This window comes from Crocodylus siamensis, chromosome 5, assembly GCF_052110815.1.
Source record: "Crocodylus siamensis isolate JL-2025a chromosome 5, ASM5211081v1, whole genome shotgun sequence".
Taxonomy (NCBI): domain Eukaryota; kingdom Metazoa; phylum Chordata; order Crocodylia; family Crocodylidae; genus Crocodylus; species Crocodylus siamensis.
The window spans coordinates 206,998,817-207,024,451 of NC_143399.1; the positions used below are offsets into that span (position 1 = coordinate 206,998,817).

The 25,635-nt window shown below is 63.1% G+C and overlaps 1 protein-coding gene across 3 annotated transcripts in view; it reads left to right on the forward strand.

Annotated features, from left to right (window-relative positions):
* The window catches only part of AGAP3 (ArfGAP with GTPase domain, ankyrin repeat and PH domain 3), a 111,453-nt gene that overhangs the window by 19,206 nt on the left and 66,612 nt on the right, over positions 1 to 25,635 (forward strand). The window contains exon 1 of one of the 3 annotated variants that reach the window (XM_090048039.1): positions 20,646 to 21,524. The exons of the other annotated variants lie outside the window; for them this stretch is intronic. Within the exon in view, the coding sequence (XP_089904165.1) occupies positions 20,693 to 21,524 (832 nt within the window). The 5' untranslated portion in view covers positions 20,646 to 20,692. Of the gene's footprint in view, positions 1 to 20,645; positions 21,525 to 25,635 lie in introns of those variants that run through there. 3 annotated transcript variants of the gene reach the window in all.

A 25,635-nucleotide genomic window follows, 5' to 3' on the forward strand; every position in this document is an offset into this window, starting at 1 on the left:
AGTCGCGCTGCGGCGAGCAGGCGCCGTGTCGGGGTGTCGAGCGCGGTGCGTGCCCCCATGTTGACGGCATCACAGCATCGCTTTCTGGGCCAGCCGGGGGACGGGGTCTGCAGGAGGGAGAGGAGGACGTGCTGGGGGGGGTCTGTGCTTGTTTTCCAAGTGCCGTCAGATTATCAGTCACCTTGCTGGGGTCGCTTGACCCCAGTACTCTTTCCTGCCAGGGCAGGGGGTCGGACTCGAGCCGCTCGGGTCCTTTCCGACCCAACCAGCTATGAAACGACGCTCAGCCGGCTTGTGCTCCATTGGCGTGGAGTCATGGTCATTGCTAGGGGCAGAGACCTGGGCGCGACCAGCGTCAGCAGCAGCCGGCAGTGCTCGGCGATGGCTTGCAGAGCCCCGCGCCCCTGAGCTGGGTGGCCGGGGCCTGCGCTCGCTGAAATCAAGTAACTTGTTGCATTCAGTCCTTTGGCACCGGTGTCGCCATTCCTACCGTCAAAGCATGTAGCATGCAACGAGCTACCCGGGGGGGGCTGCACAGAGGGACCTCCTTGACCCGAGGAACAGGTGTGCCGGGGGCATAGCAGGGCACCAGGAGCCTGCGGGGACCCAGGCTGGCTCCAGGCACGGCTTGGTGCTTGCAAGGGGGTTGTTTGTAGTGACCCCAGATAACAAGGGGATGGAAGCAGGTAAAAGAGGAATCGCTCAGGGCAAATCCATTGCATCGCAGGGCAGGTATCATGGGTGCAAGGGTTGTTCAAGCCCTCAGTCAGTGTCGTCCATCCCAGTCTTCGATGCTAGAGGGGTGAGCTGTGCTGGGCTCTCATCTTCCAGGCGTGCCCGGAGAGCAGTGAGCAAGCTGCCAGCCACTGCCCTGTCCGCCCGGTTGTGCGTGGCTGGTGGAACGGTGCAAGGGGAGGCCAAGTGCTCACGTGGTTCATAAGCATATTACAGAAGTTGCCACCTTCTTCACAACAGGAAACCCTGACCAGTCGCGTGGGTGACGCCCAAACTGGTACCGCTTATACTGGGCACTTTGAAGGGCCAGCTTCACAACCATGAAAATAATTGTAAGCCAAACAATTGGGAGGAAAACCTGAAATGGAGGGATGTAGATGAGAGCTGGAAGTTGATGAAGAAAGCCTTTCCAAGTGCCCAGAAGCCAGAGTTGCGCAACTGAGGAAGGAGGCCGCTCCGGTTCTGGAGTCAGCCTGGGTCAGAGGGAAGAACGAACCCACCTTTATGGAAACGAGCACTAATGCATGGGGGGAAACGCAGACATCGATGGCAGTGAACCTAAATCAAAGCTAGAAACCGTAGGAAATTGATATGGGAGGGACGGTAAGGTGCCTCGGAGCAAAGTGAATGCTAGTAATGGCATTTGGGGACACAGCTGCAGGAACGCCCCTTTCCTCTCCTGATGCAGAGAGCAGGACGTGGAGCAATGGCTGGAAGCTGCAGCAAAGCAGGTTTAGACTGGAGATCGGGAGACGCTTCTGCAGTGTCGGAGCAGGGAGGCCATGGGAGAGGTGCCCGGGAAGGAGGGACTCTCCATCGCTGGAGGTGTCCAGGAGCGATTGGGCAGCCACTGGTGGGGGATCATCTGGGTGCATCGATGCCTGTGCTCTGCTGTGGGGATGTCTGATTAATTGCCTTTCTGATTGTTCCCCCCCACCTCTCCCTTTCTGCAACTTGTTGTGGGGGGTTTAAGCCTTCGCCCAGGCGCTGGTGCTGCTGCAGCCCAGGCTGGGGATGGGACCAGGCTGCGCCACTGCTCCGGCTCGCACCGACCCCACGGCATCCTGTCTGGGGGGTCTTGCCCCCGCACTCACGCTGCACTGGGGCAGGAAGGGATTTCCCCCTGCTCAGACTGCTTGGGGCTGGGGGGTTTTGCCTTCCTCTGCTGCAGCAAGAGGCACAGTCCTCTACCCAGGATCTCTTGAGCGTATATTGACAACTTTATATAGAGGCAGGACGCTGGCGGCCGCGGTGCCCCTGCTTTCCTTGCGGCAGGGTTGGGTGCTAGGTCTGAGCTGTGTCAGGGTTGACAAGCGTCCTGCATACAGTTGAGGCGATGGTTTGTCTGGGCTGGTTTGGATGCCTGATCCTGGATGAGACGTGACCTCCACGGCTCTTAGGTTCTCTCTGATCCTACGGCCGCGGCGGCCAGGTCCGACTCTCGGATGCTCGGGAATGCCGGGCTCCCTGCTGCCTTCGCAGCCCCTTGCACGTCTGCATCGTGTGCGTCTGCGGCGGCACAGTCACGTGTGGTGGCTTCCACGGCACTGCGCCTCATCCAGCGCGTGGGGACGCGCCGAGGGGCCGAGTCTGGCCTGTGTGGACGGCGGGCCTTGGCGTTCCCTGATTGCCGGGACTTAGTGCCTCGTTGTGCCCTTTTAGGGGAGCTTGTTCAAGGCCTGTAATGAGCTTGAATGGGGCGAGGGAGAGACGCAGGCCTTGTGAAGCCGAGGCCTGGCACTGATGAGCAGCTGCTCCCCGTGCCCCGGCGGGTCTGGCCTGGGGCAGGTGCTTTGGGGGCCTTTCTGTGCAGATGCTTGTGGTGGGCCCAGGCCCTCTTCTGCATTCCCCGCCGCCTCGCTCAGCATCGCCGTCCTGACCTCGTGGCAGGTGCCGCTGCTTAGGGGTAACGCCCCGTAGCGTTACCCAGCTGGGGCTGTTGGAATAGCCCTGGCCCCACAGTCGGACCCCGCTGGGGCGTGGGGCTGGCAGGAGAAATGCGCTGGCTTGCTGGGGAGCAGGGAAGGGGGTGCTGACCTGAAGGGTGCAGGGTCCCCGTCCCCAGCCAGAAGGACTGTCGGATCGTCCCTGCCTGGCTGGTCCAGCGCCGCGCAGGAAGGGTCTGCCAGGTTGCTTTAGACAGGGGTGGCCGGACCGTGGCACGCGTGGCAGAGCGTGGCACGTGAAGACGTTTTGCTTGGCACACGCATCTTGGGGGAGGGACCGGGGCTGCGCCGCCACAACAAGGTACGCGCCCCTCGTGGCTCCCCTGCCGTCCGCCCCAGCACGCCAGTGGCAAGGTTTGCGGGTGTTTTCGATACTCTGCCGACCCCCGTCTAGAACAAGCCATGGGCCGTTGGGAATAATTCAGAAGGGAATTGTAACCAAAATGGGAGGTATCATGATGCCCCTTTGTACATCCCTGGCGCGTCCACACCTGGACTGCTGTGCCCAGGTCTGGTCCCCACACCTTCAAAAGCAGAGTGGTTTTGATTCAAATCACGATTTCAGTCAGTGGTCAGGAAACCTCGAGTGAATCATTGTTTTCTACAGAAAGTGCATTCTTGTTTGATATCCTTTATCTATTTAACTTCTTGAAATTTTGCACTTTTAGAGAGGGGGAGGGCTTAACTCTGTGTGCACAAACTTGCAGAGAGGCGAGAGGGCTGATGGGTGGGTATCAGGCCTGCTACCTCTCATCCCCATGTACTGCTCTTATCTCTGCAGTCACAGATGTGCAGTTTGAGACCCGAAACTGAGCATCACAGAGATGCTTAATGGGATCTTCTGCACCGAGTCCCACTGGGTAGAGTGGTTTTCTTTAATCTTTACTAATCTGGGAACACCATAAGACTGGGCCCCTAATATAGTCCATGGCCTGTTGTGACCTATTTATAAAACTTTTCGAAAAAGATTACATCAATATATCATCTCAAATAGTATATAATTAGAAGTGATAGTCCCTATCCCATCATGATATCTTCGAGCTTTAATATATATTAAATTAAAACTGTGTTTATATATAGGTTTATTTTTTTAAAAGCACCTTAACAAAAAAATCAAAATACAATTAAATCAAAAAGTCTGATTTAAATTAAAAAATCTGATTTTTTTATTTTACTTATTTATTTATTTTTTTAAAAAAGTTATTGATTTTTATTTATTTATTTATTTTTAATCCACCCTGTCCAAGAAGAGCTAGAGAAGGTGCAGAAAAGGGCGACAGGGTTGATGAGGGCTATGGAGGGGCTGCTCTAGGATGAGAAACTAACCCAGCCAGGCTGGTCCGGTTAGAAGGGAGTGGGGAGAGGAGAAGGGTTCACAACACACTACATGGTGAGGGGGAAGTTACTAGGGATTTACTGTCTCTCACCAGACAGGAGCAAGGGGACACAGCATGAACCGAGCAAGCAGAAAGTTTAAAATGAACACGAGGAAGTTTTCTTCCCCCAGTGCATGGGGCTCGTGGCCCCCAGACCGGCGGGAGCCGAGAGTCCAGGCAGATTCGCCGGGGCTCGGACACGTGCTGGGAGGAAAGGGGCGTCAGTGGCTCTGGGGCAGGGAGCGAGGGGCACGGCCCCTGCATCACCCTGCCTGGCCCTCGATGCTGGGGCTGCAAGTGGGAGAGGAGCAGGGGAAAACCCCGCTCAGCACCAGTCGCTCTCCCTTCAGCCCCGTGCTCTGCCGCCTGCGACACGCGAGACCCAAGACGGGGTCTGACCCGCCGCACGGCAGCTCTGATGATCCTCGAGACTGCGCAGGGCGGCGGGGCTGGGTGGTGCTTAGTGAGAGGCCCCCAGAGCACAGGGCATCCCCATGTCCCCCGCGCCGGGATCGGGGCCCTGAGCATGTGAGCCTTGCACAGGCAGAGGGGCTGGGCTCTGCGGTCCGGCTCCAAGCAGATTTGCAGGGCAGCTGGCGGGGGTGGAGGAAGACCAGCTCCCTTCCTCTTCTCCGCCCCAGCTCCTCCTCTGCAGAGGAGGGCAGTAACCCGGGGCCGTCTCCCGGGGGGGGGCAGCAGTGGATGAACCCTGAGCCGGCCCTGCCTTGCGTCCTCCTGGAGCTGCTGGGGCTCCAAGATGAGCATGAGCCGCCAATGCCAGACCGCAGCCAGCAAGGCCAGCCAGACCTTGTCGTGCACCCAAAGGTGCATCTCAAGCCGGTCCAGAGAGGTGATGCTCCCCCTCTGAACCCTCTCCATGTTGTCCACATCCCTCCTGAGAGACTGGGGACCTGAACCTGTTCGGCCTCAGCAAGAGGAGGCCGAGGGGAGACCTGGTGGCTGCCTACAAACTCATCAGGGGAGATCAGCAATGACTAGGCAGAGCCCTCTTCTCCCCAGCACCACCCGGGGTGACGAGGAGCAATGGGAATAAGCTGATGGAGAACAGGTTTAGGTTAGAGATCAAGTGGCAATATTTTACAGCTAGGGTGGCCAAAATCTGGAACCAGCTTCCCAGGGAAGTGGTCCTCGCCCCTGCCTTGGGCCAGTTCAGAGGAGGTTGGACGACCACCTGTCTGGGGTCTTGTGAACCCAGCATTCACTCCTGCCTGTGGGAGGGGGTCAGGCGAGATGATCTGTTCATGTCCCTCCTGACCCCAGCTACTAGGAAACTATGACTCAGGCTCGCTTGCCTCAGCCAGGGGCTCCTCCTCCGGGCTCGTGCTCGGTGCTGTCTGGAAGCGAGGGGCGGGCTGGGAGCCAGGAGGCAGGGCTGGGCAGAAGCCCAGTGACCCCGCCGCTCGCAGCCCCCGTCCTGACCCCCGCCCCGTTGCAGCCGCGCTGTCCCTGGGCGGTCTGTCCTGGCCAGCCCAGGTAGCCCGTCAGGCGCCGGGGCGGGAGCTCGTGGTTTGGGGCCTCCCCAGGGATGCTGGCTGCGGGGACCCACTTGAAGCGACAGCTGGCAGTGGATCCAGCTTGCATCTCATTAGGAAGGGGCGTCAGTCGACCTAGACCTGTGACCCCGGGGGGGCGCCTGCTGTCGGGTTTGCCTCTGGCCCTGCCTCCTCGCTGGTGCCAGGCTCCGTCTGCCTGTGGAGGGGCATCCGCCGTGTCCAGCGGCAGCTTCTGGGGAGGGGGGAGCGGCACCGAGGGCACGGGGGTCCCTGGAGAAGAGCGGCTGGTGTTGGAAGCTTTCCCCATGAGCTGGTGTCTCGGGCGCTCAGACTGTCAGGCCCACGCGGCTCCCGCGGTCGCGATGTCCGAGGTGTTCCTGTAGCTCGTGGTACTCGGGTCCGGCCCCTGCTCCGACACAGGCTGCCCATATGACCTTGGGCAAGTCTCTTTGTGAGACGGTAAGAAATGCCCTGCTAGGTCTGAGCGGTCTGGCTGGCCTGCTGTGCCACAGAGCCCTGGCCAGCCTCCTCCTGGCCCAGCCACGCTCTCCATCAGCCGGATGGGGAAACGTGAGCGACTGCGGGGCCTCTTGCCCTTTCCCTTGTCTGCTTGTCCCAGCTTCCCTGGCTCCTCTCTGCCATCCTGCGGGGCTGAGCGGGGGGTCTGGGGAGGGGTCCTGTGTGCAGAGGCAGGGCCGGGTGCAGAGGAGCTCGGTGAGCCTCTCTCTGCCTCCCGCCATGCTCAGTGCTCGTCCCCGCGGGGTCTGTGCAGCGCAGGAGTTGTAGAGCCCTGGTTTCACATCCGGTCCCGTCCAAACCAACCCAGACAAACCCCGTGTCCCACCTCTGAGCAAAACTGCCCCCAACCCTGGCATGGCCCAGTCCCCATCCCCAGCCTCAGTTGCAGCCAACACCGTGGAGGAAGGTGAAAAACCTGTTATGCAACAGCAGGAGGGGAAAACAATTCCTTCTTGGCCCTGAGTGGCAACCGGCAAAGCTAGAAGCCTGAGAAGTGTCTAGCAGAGCGTGGGCATCGCTGCACCTAGCTCGCCCCTGCCCAGTGCCCAGCCAACCTCTGCTTGGCACCCAGGGGTGGGGGCTCGGGAGGGGAGACGCCGGGCTTTGGCCAGGACGCCGGGTTGGATGCGATGCCGCGTTCAGAAGTGCGGGGAGAGCGTTAATGAGTGCGGCAGCCAGAGCCTGACGTTGCAGCGAGCGCAGCAAACGGCACCGTCAGCAGCTCGGGACTGGCGGGGGCTTGCGACCAGGGTCTGCGTCTGACTCAGCTCCGGCGCCCGTGCGGGGGCCAGCCCCCGTGGGCTCGCCCGGGGGCGGCATGGAGTGACGGGGGGTGACCTCATGTGTGTGGGAGGGAGACAGCTTGCTGCGGTCCCAAGGAGAGGAGGGTGATAATTTCCCCGTCAGCAGCGCGGCGTGGACGCAGGCAGGGGCTGAGCCGGGGGCGTGCGGGGGGCGCGTGGGAGGAAGGCGCTGGAGCCAAGCGCTTGCGCGTCGCATCGTCTGCCTGCTTCTTGTTAACCGCTTGGTGCCTGAAGCACGGTGCTCGTCCTGGGGAGCTGAGCACGGTGCAGCCAGCCGGGAGCGCTGGGGCTGCGGTGCTGGCTCCCGGGACCCCCACGCGCTGGCCTGGACGCCGCGAGTGTGCAGGGGCCGTGGCTGCCGCGCTGTCCGGCCACGCGCCTCTGGTGCACCCCTCTGCGCGGTCCCCAGCGCGTGGCCACGGGGCAGACTGCGGCGGTCAGGCAGCTCCGTGGCATGGGCCGCGTGTCCCCTCGGTGGCAGCGCTCTTGGGGGGTGAGGGGCAGAGGGCAGGCGCCAACGGGTCAAGAGTGCAAGGAGGTGACCAAAGTCCCCTGCTCATTGGGTGAGAGGTTAACGTGGCCGTCTGGGGGGCTGCGGTGGGGGCAGCCCTAGGCAGAGCCTGGGGTCCTAATGCGTCCCATTGCAGGGCCACGGTTGTCTCCCGCCATCCCCTGCGCCGGGCCCTTGCAAGGCTGTGACGTAGGACGGTGGGGGCTGCAGCTCGGCCCCCCCTGCAGAGCCCGCAGGCCCCCGGATGCTCCCAGCTTGTGCAGGGCCTCATTGGTATTCGCGGTGCGCGGCGGAGCCGGCTGGAGCTGGTCTCGCGGCGCGCGGAGGGGTGGCAGCTCCTCCCAGCGGGCTCCTGGCACGGCCGGCCTGGCTCCGCAGCCGCAGCCGCAGCGTTGGGGGATTAGCAGCTGCTGCCTGCCACCGTATCGGGCTGCGATCCTCCTCCCGGGGCGGGAGCTGTGTTCCCGGCGGCCCACGCCTGTCTGACCCTGCTCCCGGGTGGGCCCCGGGCCCTGGCCACGGCCGTCACCTGGAGCAGGACCACGACCCTGTCCTGGCGGTCAGTAGGACCCGCAGCGTCCTCAGGACCCCTCTGCCTGGACCTGGCCCAGCCTTCCCCGGCCCTCGCGGGGCTGGGAAACTGGCAGTGGGGTCACAGCCGGACCCTGCGCCTCGGGCTCCAGCCTCCCCGCTGCGGGTGCACGGGGCCCCCGCCTGCACCGCTTTGCTCCCAGCTGTCTGCAGAGGTCCTGGCCAGCCCGGGGCTGCTGGCGTGGTGCTGAGCCGGCCGGGCAGGGCTGCCGTGGTCTCAGAAGCCGGCCGCAGCCTGAGCGCAGTGACCGGTCCCCCTGGGTGTCCCTTGCACGTGCAGCCAACAGTGCCGCAGCCTCTGTCCGTGCTGCTGCGCAGAGATTGGGAACTGCAGCACCCAGCGCTGGGGCAGCCCCCCTGCCCCGGGCTGGAGGGTCTCGGGCCCGGCCCAGCCCAGCGCTGCACTGGGGCAGGAAGGGCTTTCCCCCTGCTCGGACTGGTGCGCGGCTGGACAGAAGGTTTGTCGGGGCCGGTTTGGACGGGGCTGATCCTGCCTCGGGCCGGGGTCAGGCTAGGTGGGACCCCAGGAGCTCCCTGCAAGCCCCACCGGTCCGTGACTATGACGGAGGCTGTGGCAGCGAGCGGCAGTGGGGAGTTTTCACTGCGGGATGTTTGGAGGGAGCATGGAGGTCCCCGGCGAGCACCGGGGCTGGCACCGCTGGCGGGGCGGGGTCCGGCGTCCGTGCCCTGCCCACGTCCCAGACGGGCCTGGTGCTCAGGGCCACCTGCCGAGGGGCCTGCAGGGAAGGGCGGGCGTGCGACGGTGTGGCGAGGGGCTCGGCAGTGCGACACCGGAGCTGCCAGCCCGGTCGTGGCCGCCCCAGGCACAGCGGACTCGGGTGGGCAGTCCTGGGCGAGACCCTCGGCCCCTCTCTGGGGGTCCCTGGGGCCAGCGCCGAGCGCGGGCAGAGAGGAGAGCAGGGTTCCTCCAAGTATGTTGGTAGCGAGAGGAGGATTGGGGAAAGCGGGTGCCTTCCTGAATGCGGGAGGCAGCCTCGTGACAGGATGCAGAAAAGGCTAAAGTACTCGATTTCCTTTTTCCCTCATTCTTCACAGGCAAGGGCAGCTCCCAGACTACTGTGCCAGGCAGCGCAGTGTGGGGAGGAGGTGAGCAGCCCTCAGGACAGGTTAGGGACTGCTTAAAAAACTGGACGTGTACAAGTCCATGGGGCTGGATGGGATGCATCCAAAGGTGCCGGGGGAGTTGATTGATGTGATTGCAGAGCCATTGGCCATCATCTTTTGAAAGCTCGTAATGATCAGGAGAGGTCCCGGGTCATTGGAAAAGGGCAAACATAGGGCCCATATTTTAGAATATGGAAGAGGGAGGACCCAGGGAACTACAGACCCATCAGGCACACCTCAGTCCCTGGAAAAATCATGGAGCAGATCCTCAAGGAGTCCATTTCTAAGCACTTGTTGGAGAAGATGGTGGTTTCATAGATTTCATAGACATCAGGGCTGGAAGGGACCTCGGGAGATCATCGAGTCCAGCCCCCTGCCCAAAGGGCAGGAAGTCAGCAGGATCATAGGATCCCAGCAAGATAAGCATCCAATTTACTCTTGAAGGTGTTCAGTGTAGGTGCTTGAACCACCTCCGCTGGCAGGCTGCTCCAGACCTTGGGGGCTCGGACAGTAAAGAAAGTCTTCCTTATGTCCAGCCTGAAACGGTCTTGCAGGAGTTTGTGACCGTTCGACCTCGTCATCCCTCGGGGCGCTCTGGTGAGCAGACGTTCCCCCAGATCCTGGTGGTCACCCCTCATAAACTTGTAGGTGGCCATCAGATCACCCCTGAGCCTGCGCTTTTCCAGGCTAAAGAGTCCCATGGCTCTCAGCCTGTCATCGTAAGATCTGTTTTCCTGACCTCTGATCATGCGCGTGGCTCTCCTCTGGACTCTCTCAAGCTTCTCCACATCCTTTTTGAATTGTGGAGCCCAAAACTGGGCGCAGTACTCCAGCTGCGGCCTCACCAAGGCCGAGTACAAGGGGAGAATGACGTCCCGGGATTTGCTCGAGAAGCATCTATGGATGCACGCCAGCGTTTTGGTCGCTTTACTAGCCGCAGCATCGCATTGCAGGCTCGTGTTCATCTTGTGGTCAATGATGACCCCCAAGTCTCTTTCTTCTGTAGTGCTATCCAACGTAACACTGCCGAGCCTATAAGGACACTGCAGGTTTTTCCTCCCAAGGTGGAGAACCTTGCATTTATCGGTGTTAAACACCATCAGGTTCTCATCTGCTCATTTGCTGATCCTGTCCAGGTCAGCCTGGATCACCCGCCTGGTTAGGAGAAGTCAGCATGGATCCACCAAGGGCAAGTCGTGCCAGACCAACCTGATGCCTTCTTTGTCAAGGTGACTGGCTCTGGATGGAAGGAGACCAGTGGATGTGGTGCAACTTGAATTGTGCAAGGCTTTGATACGGTCTCTCACGGCATTCATGCAGGCAAGCTAAGGAAGTACAGGCTGCATAAACAGCCTGTAAGGTGCATAGAAAACTGGCTGGAGCATCAGGCTCGGAGGGTATTATTCACAGATTCATACATTGTCAGGGTGAAGTTGCGCCTCCTGGTACCTAGCCTAAACCTGCCCTCTGCCAGCTTGTGACCGTTATTCCTGGTCACTCCTGGCAGTGCTCAGGGGGACAGGGACTCCCCCAGTGCCTGCTGGTCCCCCCGACTAGTTTGTAACAGGCCACGAGATCCCCCCTCAGCCTTCTCCTGTGGAGGTTCAGGTCCCGTCGCCTCTCCTCGTAGCGCCTGCCCTGCTGCCCCCTGACCATGCGAGTGGCCTCCTCTGGCCCCTCTCCATGCTGTCCACATCCCTCCTGAAGTGCAGCACCCAGAACTGGACGCAGGACTCCAGCTGCGGCCTGACCAGTGCCGCATAGAGGGGGAGGATCACCTCCCTGGACCTGGTCGAGATGCATCTGTGGATGCAGGACAAGGTGCAGTCGGCCTTCCTGACCATGTCCCCACACTGCCGGCCCATGTTCATCTTGGCATCAATAATGACTTCAAGATCCTTTTCTGCCTCTGCGCTGACGAGAAGGGAGTTCCCCAGCCTGTAGGTATGGTGCTGGTTCTTCGTCCCCAGGTGCAGCACCTTGCGCTTGTCAGCGTCGAATCCCATCCTGTTCTCATCCACCCACCCCTGTAACCTGTCTAGGTCTGACTGCAGCCTATTCCTCCCTTCCAGTGTGCCTATGTCCCCCCGCATCTTAGTGCCATCGGCAAATTTGCACAGGTGCTTTTTACCCCCTCGTCCAAGTTGCTGATGAAGATGTTGAACAGTGCGGGCCCGAGGACCGAGCCCTGGGGGACCCCACTGCCCACGTCCCTCCAGGCTGAAAATGCCCCGTCCCCCACCGCTCTCTGGGTGCGGCCCTCCAGCTAGTCGGCGACACATCTGACTGTGTGGGTGTCTACACCACAGCCCCCCAGTTTCTTAATGAGAACGGGGTGAGAGACAGTGTCGAAGGCCTTCTGAAAGTCCAGGAAGACGATGTCCACTGCTACCCCTCCATCTAATGATTTGGTGACCTGGTCGTAGAAGGCCGCCAGGTTGGTCTGACAGGACCTGCCACTGATGAACCCGTGTTGGTTGTCCCTAAGCATAATCTCCCCCCCGGCCCCTCGTGGACACGCGCCAGGATAACTCTCTCAAAAAGCTTGCCCAGGATGGAGGTAAGACTAATGGGCCTGTAGTTCCCTGGGTCCTCCTTCCTCCCCTTTTTGAAGATGGGAACCACGTTGGCCCTCTTCCGGTCCTCTGGCCCCACACCAGAGCCCCACGAGTGCTCGTACAGCCGTGCCAGGGGTCCCGCAATGACCGCAGCTAATTCCCTCCGCACTCGGGGGTGGAGATCGTATGGACCAGCTGACTTGAATATATCCAGTCCCGCCAGATGTTCCCTGACTAGATCCTCACTAACCCAGGGCCTGAGGGGGGCCTGGTGGGGGGCTGATTCAGTCCCTGCTCAGGAAAATGGAGGCAAATAAATAGTTAAATATGTTGGCTTTGTCATCTGGTGTGACGACCAAATTTCCTAACGTGTCCTGCGGGGCCCCACATTACCTCATACCTTCTTTTTGCCCCCTGTGTATTTAAAAAAGGACTTCTTGTCCTTGATCTGGGAAGCTTGTCCCAGTCCCATCTCCGCCTTGGCCTTCCTGACCCCCCTGCAGCCCCGAGCAACCGCAGTATAGTCCTCCCTGGGGATGGCCCCTCCCTGCCATCGGGTGCGTGCCTCCCTTTTAGCCAGGAGACATTCCCAGATGCTTTTGGTGAGCCATGGGGGCTTGTGTGCTCTCCTGCTCCCTTTGATCCTCGTTGGGATTACCTCCCTTTGGGCTTGGAGGATCGTCTCCTTAAGGAGCGACCACTCTCCTTGGACACCCGGCTCCCCTCCCCTCCGGGACCTCAGCGCTTCTCCAACTATCCTCCTTAGCTCGGTGAAGTCTGCCCTCCTGAAATCTAGGGCCGCTGCCTTGCTGCCGGCCTTTGCCACCTTGCGCTGGATGGTGACTCCCAGCAGGTGATGATCGCTGTCGCCCAGGGGGTCGAGCCCCCGCACCAGGTCATCACCCGTGGCCAGCACCAGGTCCAACAAGGTGTCTCCCCTGGTGGGGCTGCGCACTCCTGAGTTAGGTGGAGGTCCTGCACTCTGGCCAAGAACCGACGTGAGCGGTCAGACCTGGCTGACTGTTCTCCCCAGCAGATGTCCGGGAAGTTCAGGTCCCCCGTGACGACCACGTCCTTAGCCTTCACCACCTCTGTGAGCTGACCCAAGGACTCCTGGTCAAGCTCTTCTCCCTGGTTGGGAGGTCTGTAGTAGACTCCCACCCTTAAGTCCGTTTCCCCTCGACTGCCTTGTACTCTAACCCAAAGCACTTCGGAGTGCCCCTCCCCTGCCTCCTTCCTAATTGTCGAGGATGTGCATTCCTCCTTAATATAGAGTGCTACGCCCCCCACTTCTCCTTCCTATCCTGTCCCTCCTGTACAGCCCATAGCCCTGGACATTCACCGCCCAATCATGCGTTTCGTCCCACCACATTTCCGTGATCCCCACTGTGTCCGGGCTGGTGCCAGCCAGCACGAGGGTGAGTTTCTCCTGCTTGTTGCCCATACTACGAGCGTTTGTGTAGAGGCATTTGAGGCTCCTGAGGATGTGTGCCCTGGCCCCTGTTGCTTACCTGTGTATACTTATCGCTCGTTGGGCTGGGCTGGGCTGGGCTGTAGTTGTGGGTGTTGCTTGGTCTGGCAATCCGATGATTCCTCCACCCTCGTCTTCCCTTTCCCCAACAAGCCTAGTTTAAAGCCCGCCAGAGGAGGTCCGCCATCGGGTCCAGCCCCCGCTCTAGGCAGGAAGGCAACGGGGGTTAGGTGACTCCAGCGTGGTGACTGTCCAGTCTCCTCCTGAAAACCTCCAGGGTCGGCGACCGCACCACCTCTGTAGGGAGTTTATTGCGCAGTCGGGACACCCTGGCTGTGAAGGAGTTTTTCCTGGTAGTAATCCTGAAGCGGCCTCCCAGGAGTTTGTACCCGTTGCTCCTGGTCTTCCCCGGGGTGCCCTGGTGAACAGTTGTTCACCGAGCTCCTGATGCACTCCTCTGATGTAGCGGTGAGCCGCTACCAAGTCCCCTCTCAGCCTTCTCCTCTAGGCTACAGAGGCCCAGGTCCCTCGGCCTCTCCTCGTAGGGCTGCCTCGCACGTGCCTGATCATACGGGGGGCTCTCCTCTGGACCCGCTCAAGTTCTTCCACGTCCTCGTTGAAGTGCCGCGCCCAGAACTGGACGCACTGCTCCAGCTGTGGTCTTGCGCGTGCTGAGTACAGTGGGAGTGTCACTGCCTTCCTTTTAAAAGAGATGCAGGCCAGCGTGGTGTTTGCCCAGCTGACCACCGCCTCGCACTGCCGGCTCATATTCGTGCAGTGGTCAGTCGCTACCCCTAGGTCCCTTTTGGCCGTGGCGCAAGTCAAGGTGTCACCACCGAGCCTGTACAGACCCCTGAGGGACATCACTGGCCACTTCACACGAGGACGACACGGATCTGTTCATGAGGACTCTCCAGGTCCTAGCCTGCAGCCAGTTTCTCATCCACTGAACCATCGAGCAGCTGAGCCCACAATCTTCCAGGTTTTCCACAAGGATATCATGGGATACTAGATCAAAAATCTTTTGGAAGTCTAGGTGTGTAATGTCTACCTCGTCTCCCGTGCCCAGGTGGCGGAGACGTGGTCGTAGAAGGAGATGAGATTGTCATGGATAGGTCTCGTCTTACCAAAGCCGTGCTGGCTGTCATTCAGGATCTTACTTTCCACGAACGTATTGCACATATATTTTTTAATGAGCTTTTCCAGGATTGTCCCTGGCATAGAGGTTAGTCTGATTGGCCTATACTTTCCCGGGTCCTCCCTGTTCCCCTTCTTGAAGATGGGCACAATGTTGGCCCACTTCCAGTCCTCGGGGATCTCCCGTGAGTGCCATGAATTTTGGAAGATCTTTGGCAGGGGTCCCGTGATGACCTCAGCCAGCTCCTTCAGCACTCTTGGATGGAGTCCATCCAGTCCAGCTGACTTATAAATGTCTAGCTTTTCTAGTTGGTATTGCACCCGCTCAGCACCCACACTGGGGAGCCTGTCACTCCTGGCATGTCCCCTATGAGCCTTATCTTGCTTTACTTTCCCTTTGGTCTGGTGAAATACAAAAGCAAAGTGGACATTCAGGAGTTCAGTTTTTTCCTGAATGTCGGTTACCGGCTGTCCCGAGGTGGTAAGCAGGGGTCCCACGCTCCCATTTGTTTTCCTTCTACTGCTTGCGTACCAAAACCATTCAATGGCTCGATGCCCTTTTGGCAGCTGGTATCAAGCGGAGTGCCCCAGGGGTTGGTCCCAGAGCTGATGTTGTTCAGTGTCTCCATCAACGACCTAGAAGATGGGATGCAGCGCACCCACTGCAAGTTCCCAGATGACACCAAGCTGGGGGGAGCAGTAGATACGCTGGAGGGTAGGGCTGGGATTCAGAGAGACCTCGACAAATTGGAGGACTGGGCCACGAGGAATCTCATGAGGTTCAGGAAGGACAAGTGCAAAGTCCTGCACTTAGGACGGACCAATCCCATGCACTGGGACAGTTTGGGGGCCGACTAGCTAGTCAGCAGCTCTGCAGAAAAGGCCCTGGGGGGATGGGACAAGAAGCTGAACGGGGCCAGCAGTGCGCCCTTGGTGCCAAGAAGGGAAACGGCATCCTGGGCTGCATCGGTAGGAGCGTTGCTGGCAGATTGAGGGCAGTGATTCTTCCCTCTTCTGCACGGGGGGGGCCACATCTGGAGTCCTGTGTCCAGATGTGGGCCCCTACTACAGAAAGGATGTGGACACGCTGGAGAGAGTCCAGCGGAGGGCAAGGAAAATGGTTGTGGGGCTGGGGGACAGGACTGGTGAAGAGGGGCTGAGGGACCTGGGCTGACTCAGTCTGGAGAAGGGAAGACCGAGGGGGAGTGACTAGCAGCCGTCACCTCCCTGCCGGGGGGCTGCAAGAGGATGGTGCTGGGCTGGTCTCAGTGGCGGCAGATGACAGAACAAGGAGCAATGGGCTCAGGCTGCAGCAAGGGAAGTTGAGGTTAGATATGAGGAAAACTTTCTCACTAAGAAGGTGGTAAAGCACTGGGACAGGTTACCCAGATAGGTTGTGAACTCTCCATCCTTGGAGGTGTTTAAGAACTAGGTAGACAAGGCCTTGGCCGGGATGATGCAGTATAGTTTCATAGTAGCTAGAGTCGGAAGGGACCTAGGTAGATCATCTAGTCCGACCCCCTGCCTTGGCAGGAAAGAGCACCGGGGTCAGATGACCCCGGCAAGGTGCTCATCTAACTTCCTTTTAAAAATCCCCAGGCTAGGAGCCTGCACCACTTCCCCTGGAAGCCGGTTCCAGGCCCTAGCCGCCCTGACTGTGAAGTAGCGCCTCCTAATATCTAATCTAACCCTACCCTCCGCCAGCTTGTGACCGTTATTCCTGGTCACTCCTGGCAGCGCACGGGGGAACAGGGACTCCCCCAATACCTGCTGATCCCCCCTGACCAGTTTGTAGCAGGCCACAAGGTCCCCCCTTAACCTTCTCTTGTGGAGGCTAAACAGGTTCAGGTCCCGTCGCCTCTCCTCATAAGGCCTGCCCTGCTGACCCCTGATCATACGAGTGGCCCTCCTCTGAACTCTTTCCATATCGTCCACGTCCCTCTTGAAGTGTGGCGCCCAGAACTGGACGCAGTACTCCAGCTGCGGCCTGACCAGTGCCGCATAGAGGGGGAGGATCACCTCCCTGGACCTGCTCGAGATGCATCTGTGGATGCATGACAGGGTACGGTTGGCCTTCTTGACTGCCTCCCCACACTGCCGGCCCATGTTCATCGTGGAGTCAATGACGACTCCAAGATCCTTTTCCGTCTCCGTGCTGGCAAGAGGGGAGTTCCCCAACCTGTAAGTGTGGTGCCGGTTCTTCCTCCCCATGTGCAACACCTTGCACTTATCAGTGTTAAACCCCATCCTATTCTCATCCGCCCACTGTTGCAACCTGTCAAGGTCAGCTTGTAGCCTATTGCACCCTTCTAGTGCACCCACATCCCCCCACATCTTAGTGCCATCAGCAAACTTGAACAGGGTGCTTTCTACCCCGTCATCCAAGTCACTGATGAAGATGTTGAACAGTGCGGGCCCGAGGACTGAGCCCGGGGGAACCCCACTGCCCACGTCCTTCCAGGTCGAGAAGAACCCATCCACTACCACCCTCTGGGTGCGGCCCTCCAACCAGTTGGCGACCCATTTGACCGTGTGGGCATCGACACCGCAGTCTCCCAGCTTTTTGATGAGGACAGGGTGAGAGACAGTGTCGAAAGCCTTCCGGAAGTCCAGAAAGACTACATCCACAGCAACCCCTGCGTCTAATGATTTGGTGACCTGATCGTAAAAGGCCACCAGGTTGGTCTGACAAGACCTGCCACTGATGAACCCATGTTGGTTGCCCCTGAGCATGCATTCCCCCGCAAGGCCCTCCTGGATGTGTGCCAGGATAATTTTTTCAAAGAGCTTACCCGGGATTGAGGTAAGACTAACTGGCCTGTAATTTCCCGGGTCCTCTTTTTTTCCCTTTTTGAAGATAGGGACCACATTGGCCCTCTTCCAGTCCTCCGGCACCTCACCAGAGCACCACGAGTGCTCATAGAGCCACGCCGGGGCCCCGCAATGACCTCGGCCAGTTCCTGTAGATCCCTAGGGTGAAGATCGTCCGGACCAGCGGACTTGAACACGTCCAGCCTCTCCAGAAGTACCCTAACTAACTCCTCGCTAACCCCTGGCCCAGGCGTGTCTCTCCCGGGGCCCGAGGGGGGCCCAGCAGGGAGGTGGCTGAACTGGTCCCTACTTAGGAAGACAGAGGCAAAGAAATCGTTAAATATGTTAGCTTTGTCATCTGGCGTGATGACTAAGTTGCCCATCGTGTCCTGCAGCGGCCCCACATTACCCGGGACCCTCTTTTTACCCTCTATGTATTTGAAGAAGGACTTCTTATTGTCCTTAATCCGGGAAGCTAGTCCTATCTCCATCTCTGCCTTGGCCCTCCTGACTGCCCCCCTACATCCTCGGGCGACTGTAACATAGTCCTTCTTGGTGATGACCCCATCCCTCCATTGGGTATATGCCTCCCTTTTAGCAAGGAGACATTCCCGGATGCTCTTAGTGAGCCATGGGGGTTTATGTGCCCTCCTGCTCCCTGGAGGCTGGTCCTGTTCTGAGCAGGGGGCTGGACTAGATGTGACCTCCCGAGGCCCCTGCCACCCCTCGCTATCTGTGATTTGGTACAAGAGGCAGGGCCTGGGGATGCTGCGCGGCAGGCGGTGCAAGACTGGGCTGCGCAGGCAGGTGCATGGCGGGTGGGAATCTTTGCAGGGCACAAGGCAGCGTCTGTGTGAGGATGGGGGGGTCAGAGCTTACATGTGCTGGAAAGAGAGAGCAAGAGGGGCAGCAGAGAGCACAGACAGGTTGAGGCTGGGTCTCGGGAAGAGCATTGTCCCTGTGTGAGCGGAGAGGCCGGGGCCGGCGCCAGGGAAGGGGGGACTCCCCATCACTGGAGAGGCTGGACAGACGCTGCTCAGGGATGCTTTAGGCGCAGCGGTGCCTGCGTTCTCCTGGGGGTCTCTCAGGCTTCTGGCCTTTGCCCCTTACTGCATGGAGCCAGGAAGGAGTATTTCCCTCCTCTCGCTGGTGCATGTCAGATCATTTTTTGGTCTTTTTGTTTCCACCTTCCCCCGAGGTGCTGGTGCTCCCGCAGCCTGGGGCTGGGGCTGGGGCTGGGCTGGGCCAATGCTCCTGGTGGCACCAACCCGGCAGGGTCCCGGCTGGAGGGTCTTGCCCCTGCGCTAAGGCTCAGCCCCATGCTGCACTGGGGGCAGGAAGGGATAGCCCCCCTACTCAGACTGGTCCGGACTGGGGGGTTTGCCTCTCTGCAGGAGGGGCACGGCCTGGCTTGGGGTCTCCGGAGTGTCCATGAACCCCTTTTGCAGCAGCAGGATGTTGGGGCTATAGCCCCCCTGCTTTCCCGGGGGGCTGGGGGTGATGCCTGGGCTGTGTCGGGGGCGACCGTGTCGTGCTGGATATGGGGTATGTCTGGCCGGGTTTGGACGGGGCTGATCCTGCCTCAGGCCGTGGCTGGACTCCCACAGCCCTGGGACTCCTGTGGTTTTGGGGGGCAGAGGAGAGGACCCTTGGGGAAGGGGTACAGCTGGAGACCCTGTGCTGGCAGCAGCAGGAGACATGGGGGGTCGTGCTACTGGGGTCCCCTCCCCAGAAGGACCCTGCGGCATCCCGTGGGCAGCGTTGGGGCGCGATGGGGGGACGGGGGAAGGAGGGGAGCGAGCCTGCAGCCCACAGGAGCCCCTCGTGGGTGTCAGCGGTGTGGTCCCCGGCTCTCGGGGCGCGCCGCGGGGTTGCATGGGGAGCTGCGCTGTGGGGCCGTGCTCCCTGGTCTGGGCAGGGGTGCGCAGCTCTGCAGCCTCCGCATCCCGGACCGCTCTGGGCAGCGTGCGGGGGGCACGCGGGGCCGTGGCGGGGGCAGTGAGCCATGAGCCCTGGGTGCGATGCTGGGCTGGGAAGCCGGGAGGCCGCCGGGGCGCGCGGGGTGTGCTGGATGTGTGCGGATCAGTGCCGTGCGTGGTGAGAGCTGGTGGGCCCCGAGGTGAGGGGGTCCTGGAGCCAGGGATGCTCGACGCGCAGCCCGGCACGGGGCACAGCGCTGGGAGCAGCCCCGGGGGCCGCCGCGAGGGAGGTGGCTGCCCTGCGGCCCTGCCAGGCATCTCCAGCCTGCGCCAGTTCTGCTGCAGGAGCCAGGCCCGGGGCTCGTTGCCTGGGCTGGGGGTCGGGACAGTCCTTTCTGGGCTTAAAACCTGTGAACACCCCCCCCCACCATCGCGGTAGGGGACCTTGACTCCCTCCCCCCTTCTCTCTGCAGAGGGGCTCTGCTGCCACCTGGTGGCCATCACGGGGGATGCAAGGGTCCTGATCCTGATCCTGGCGTGGCACCTGTCCCTCCCCAGCGCCCCCTTGCAGCTCCTGCAGGAGCCCGAGCGCTCCTTGCAAGCCCCTGGCCTGCCCCAGCCTCTGGGGCCCGGTCAGCCAGAGCAGCCTGGCGAGTCGGGGCCACCGTGTTTCACTGCAGAGCTGGGTGCTGCCGGGGCAGGATGTGCCCCTGCCCCTCTGGGCCACCCAGACCCCCTGGGTGCGGGGGAGGCGTCCAGGGCTGCGCGTGGGGGGCACGAGGGAGGGTCGTGCAGTGATGGGGACTGGGGTGAGGCTGAGCGGCCTGTCGTGCTGTGGCTGGAGACCCCGGGCTCAGCGGAGAAGAGGGAGATAATGCTTCTGGGCAGTGCGACTCCGAGGGGTGCAGGGCCGGAGGGGGGCACCCGGCGCTCCCCATGAGGGTCAGCTGCTGGAGCCGGCTCCCGCAGACTGTGGGGGTTGTCCCCACGTGAGGGTGTCCGCTCCGGCCTAGCTGCCTCACCAGGGCCAAGGTCACGTCTGGGGAATGGGTGCAGGGACGTGGGGTTGTGCCAGTGCAGCCAGTCCCTCCTGGGCTAGTGCCACAGGAGCTGGGCGGGGGCATCGCCCTGCCTCCCCCTGCCCCTCCTGTCTCCCTTGTGGTTGCAGGCTGAGCCCCCCCCGCCATACACACACCTGCTCCTCCCCAGCCACAGCTGCCGCGGGCCAGCAGGGGGTGCTGCTGCACTGGGGCACGGGGACTCGGGGTGTGGGGGCTGATCCCGGGGCGGGGGCACGTGGCACCAGGAGAGAGAAGGGCAGGAGCTCCCACGTGCCGGTGCTGGGCCATGTCCCGTGTCCCCCAGCCGTGCAGCCTTGGCCGTGGCTCTGGTTCGCACCCTGCTCCTTTCACGCCACCGCTGCCGCGCTGTGGGCCTTGGCCTCCTGCCCACCCCCGGCAGGTCCCGGCGCCGGCCTGGGGGCCTTGGCTCCTGTTCCAGGGCGGGATCCAGCCCCGGAGTTTGCGCTGCGCTGGAGCCCGTCTGGGCTTGCAGGTCCCCTGGGAGAGGCGGCTCCGGGAGGAGGTGCAGCCGCCAGCCCCAGCGCCTGCGTCCCTGCCCCGTCCTGCCGGGCTGGGCTGGGTCGGGTCGCCGGGGCATGGGGCCACGGCGCTGAGATGGCCGAGGGCTGGCGATGGAGTGGGGCCGGCCGAGGCCCCCGGCGGGCCGTGAGCGTCTGTGAGTCGCTGGACCTGCAGAGCGTCCCCGCCGTCCAGGCAGCCCTCCACGCCGCCCAGCAGCAGAGGAGGAGGCCCAAGAGCCTGTGCTCCATGGGCAATGGACTGGGCCCCAGCCCCCTGGCCCTGCCGGCCCCCGCCAGAGCCCGCAGCAGCCTGCTGGACTTCTTCCGGCTGCGCTCGCCGCGCCAGCGGCCCGAGGACAGGGACGGCGACGGGGATGAGGAGGATGCAGGCGCCGCACCGCTGCTGTCCCCGGGGCCGGACGGGGGGCCTTGCCTGCGCCCCGCCAGCATGGCCCTGCCGCCCCCAACGCCCCCGGCCGAGGGCACCGGCTTCCTGCGGGGCGGCTCGCTGTGGAGCAGCCGGCGCTGGAACCTCTTTGGGGGCGGCGGGGGCCAGAGCAGCCCGAGCCCCCGCCGCAGCTTCAGGTCCCTGCGCAAGAGCTTCAGCTTCCGGCTGCGCCGGGGTCACGGGCTGCGGCGCTCGGAGTCAGGCAGCTTGCTGCGGCCCCCGCGCCTCCGCACGCGCAGCGAGGGCGACGCCACCTCCCTGCACACCTGCCCCAGCAAGCGCGACCTGCTCTACCCCGAGCTGCCCCGGCGCGGTGGCTCGCGGCCCCCGGGGGCTGGCCAGTCCGGTGGCTTCTGGAGACTCCTCGCCAGCCGCTTTCGCAGGCGGGAGCGAGGCAGCGACGACGACGCTGGCCCCAGGGACCCACAGAGAGGGGCCGAGCCCTGCCTGCGCGGGAGCAGCGCGCTGCGAGCCCTGGGTAAGTGGGGCGGGGGAACGGCCACGGGGCCACCTCTGCCAGGGTGCTGGGGCTTTCTGGCTGTCCCCAGGAGGGGCCCGAGCGCCCCGCGCTGCCCTGCAGCTTTCCTGGTCTGGAGGAGGTGGCCAGGGGAGAGGGAGTCTGCAGGGCTGGTGCTGAATGAACAGCAGCAGGCTCCGGCCTGGGCCGTCTGCGGGGTGCCTTCCTGCTCCCTGGGGCGGCAGCCACAGCCCCACAACCCCCAGGCACGGCTGGGCCCGGGGCCCCATCCTGCTCTCCCGGGCAGGGCAGGGCAGGGCAGGGCAGGTCCCTGCACCTCGCCGAGGTGGCGCGCCCGTGGGCACGCACCGCCGCAGGGTGCCGCCCAGCCAGGCCCTGCGCAGGGAGCGCCCGGCCGCGGGCAGGCGAGGGGCCGTGCTGGGCGCTGGTCCCGGGCCCTGGCAGCGTCGGTGCTGCCAGGGCCTGCACGGGGACAGGGAGGGCAGCGTCCGGGCCGTTAGGAGAGCAGCCAAAGGGCAGAGGGGGCCGTGCCCAGAGCACTCTCCTGAGTGATGCCCGGAGCAGTGGTGCTGCCCGGCTCCCCCCCCGCTCCTCCCGGGCTCTTGCAGAGGGGCGCGTTGCACCGGGGGACCGCTGGTCCCCGCGGGGCTCGGAGCCGAGCTGCTCTTGGGCCCAGGGTGCTGGCTGGGACGGGGCCGGGCGCCGGTGCATGCCGGAGCCCGGAGCTGCGAGGGCGCAGGGACTTGCGGCCGGCAGCACGAGGTTCCCAGGCTGTGGGGAGGCCGCGTTCATGGCTCAGGAATGTGGGTGTGTTGCACGCCGAGGAGGGCTTGGCCCCTTCCCTCGCAGCAGGACCTGTCGCTGCTTGCCGGCAGCGTGCTCTCGCAGCAGGGTGCTCGGGGCTGCTGGCGCCGGGAGCTCGGGATGGCGGCGCGCTCCACCCGCCCGGCTGGAGGGGAAGGGGCTGAAGTGGCTGCGGGGCCCACATTTGGGGGGGTGGTGACCCCAGGGCAGCTCGAGCCGGGGTGCCCTTTTGCAAGGGTGTCTGGTGGGCTGCAGCAGGGCGCTGGCACAGGGGACCAGGAGCATAGCTGCCAAAGCAAAACCCTCTTGGCTGCTCCCGCTCCACAGTCCGTCTCCCCTGCGACAGGGTGCTGCTGGGCCCAGGGCCCGTGGGGGCCTGGATCCTGCCTTTGCAGGGTGGGGAGGACCCCGGCATCCCCTGAGGTCTTGGGGCTGTGCACCGGGTGTGCACGCTCCGTCCTGTCCTGGTCGGACTCCTGTTTCGGCCTCGCACAACTGGAGCGCGGTTGGCAGGGTGTGCGTGGGAGCTGCCGGTCCTGCTCGCGGCCTCGTAGCGTCATAGAGCCGCGGGGTCGCGTCCGACCCAACCCCTGCCTGAGGTGGGATCAGCCCTGTCTAAACCAGCCCGGACAAACTCCGTGTCCGAGCTCTGAGCAAACTTGCGGTCAATCCTGACACAGCCCCAGGCCTCGCACCTGACCCTGATTCGGGGAAAGCAGGGGCACTGTGGTAGCCAGCATCCTGTTCCTATACACGGTTGTTAATAGATGCTCCAGGGAGCCCCCACTGCAGAGGAAGGCAAAACCCCCCAGTTTGCACCAGTGTGAGCAGGGGAGAAATCCCCTCCTGTCCCGGTGCAGCATGAGGCTGAGCCTGAGCCCGGGGCCGAGACCCTCCCGCCGGGACCCTGCAGTTTAGCACCATGTGCACGGGTCTGGGCATCAGCGCGTGAAGCAGATGGGCTTAACTCGGAGTGAATTCGGAAAGGGCTGTGCTGGGGGGGGCTGGGCTTGCTCAGTTCAGGACGATGGAGATGGCGAGGGGCTGGTATCGCTCTTTGCAGGGTGTCCACGGAGAGAAGAGCTGTTTGGGCTGGAAAACCTCGGCTGTGGATGCCTCTGGGGTGGGGATGAGGAGGTTTCCAGCCTGATGCCTCGCGGTGGCCGTGGTGGGACCAGACCCCGTCGTGTGCTCCGGTTGCCGGATCCGGGAGGGAGGGCTGCCGGCCTCGGGGCTGCTTTGCTTTCCTCCGGAGCGCTGGGCCGCAGCCGTGGCGCGGGTGCGATGCTCCTGCCGCGGCGCAGACGCCGCGCGGGCCCCTGGCTGGGCGTCGGGCAGCACCTTCCCCCGGGTCAGACCGGCACAGCGCACGCGCCTTGCCTTGCTCTGCAGCGGGCGCAGGCCCTGGTCCCTGGAGCGCCGAGCATCGATAGCTGCTGACCCCGTCGCAGCCCGGCCAGGCGCTGGCTGGGCCGTGGCTTCCCGACGGCGCAGGGGCGCGCGCCTCGTGACCGCGGCCAGGGTCTGGAGCGGGGCCGTGGAGGACTCCTGCCAGTGAGCGCCTGAGTGCAGAGGATGGCGCCCCAGCCCGGGAGGCCGCTCCAAACTCGTCCCGTCGGGGCACCGGTCTGACTGTCCCTGCTGCCCCGTGTCAGACCCGTGTTATCCGCCCTAGCCCAGGGCAGGTTGGGGTGGGAGGAGGGCACTCCCGCGTGCCGTGCTTGGCTGCTCCTCCGTCCCTCTTACCGTGCAGAGTGTGTCTGCAGCAGGGAGCGCGGCTGCACCCGTCCGGCACGACGCCGTGCCGGCGGGGAGGCTGCGCCAGCTCCCTGGGGCGCGGGGTGACCAGCGGGTGTGTGCTCGCCGGTGTGGGCTGGCTGGGGACGCTAGCTGGTTCGTACCAGAGGTGTGTGCTACCTGGGCAACCAGGATGTACTAGCAGCTGTGTGTATAGCGGGGGAAGCAGGTGTGTACCAGTAGGCGTGTACTAGCGGGGAGGCAGGGTTGCTGGCTGCTGTGTGCTGGTGCGCCGGGTTCGGGTGTCTGCAGCCCGGGGCTGCACGCGGGCAGCGCTCGGCGCGGCTGCGAGCCTGTGCCGCCAGCTCCAACCGGCTGCGTGCAGCCGTCCCTCCCGGGCTCGCGGCGTCGGTGTCCTGCCCCGCGCGCCCCGGGGCTCCTCGTGCGTGCAGCTGGCTGGGCTGCGAGGGCCCCAGCCACCAGCCTGTGCTGCCAGGCGGGGGTCAGGTTCCTTGGGGACTGACCCCCTCCCTGCCGTGCTCCCCCACGGGCACCGCGCTCCCTGGTGGGCACGGTCCTGCGCAGGGTCCCCCGGATGCGCAGCCTGGCTCTGGGGCACCAGCTCCGGCCTGGGAGCGCAGGCCTCCCGCTCGTGGGAGGCGCGGTGCAGGCGTGGGTGGGTATCCGGCTGCATCGGGGGGGCGGGGGGCATTTGAACATGGCTCAGTAACGGGGGGGTTGCTCTGCTGCATCCGGTGAGGGCTGGGTCTGGCAGGACCGGGGGCAGCGGGAAGGGGCAGCAGAAGCTGCTGGAGGAGGCCCGTCGCCCCCTCCTCCCCTTGCCCCAGCGGGGCTTCTGGCTTGGCCACGCAGCGCTGATGGGCCAGGCTGGGGACACCAGCCCTCGCCTTGCCGCAGAAGCGCAGGCGGCTGTGGGGGCCAGGCCGAGCCCGGCACGGTTTGGTGGAGGGGCTCCTGGTCACCCCAGTCCCCACGCTGGCTGGCTCCGAGCTGGGACTCCCTCCTCTCCCCCTCCAGCTTCCCTGGCCCTCTCCTAGCCGGGGAGGTGCCCGGGGCTGGGGTTGCTGGCCCCCGTGGAGCCGTGCTGCCCCGGCCGGGGGTGGGCAGGCCGGCAGGGCCACGGGGCATGTTTGCACAGCCTCTGGCCACGTTTCAGGGCTGGGATTTCAGCGCCTGGAGGTTCAATGTTCACGCGAGTCCTGCAGCAACTCGGAGAGCGGCTTCGTTAATGATTAGGTGCATCTGTCCGTGGCAGGAGCCCAGATGCCCCTGGCACGGGGCTCTCTGAGCGGGGCTTGGCAGCATCCCTTGGGAAGGGCAGGCGTCGAGGGCATGTCAGCCTTGTCGCTTTCCCTCCCCAGACCCCGCCGGGTGCACGCAGCTTCGGTCAGCAGTGCCCTCGTGCGTTCACGTGCACTGGTCGCGTCTCCGCAGCGCGCTCGCCGTGCCCGGCTCCCCTAGGCGGGCTGCCTGGCCTGACTGGGCTTATCCGTGTGTTGGCGCTTGTAGCCCCGACCAGACCTCCTCCGCTGGCAGCTGCAGGCCGGGC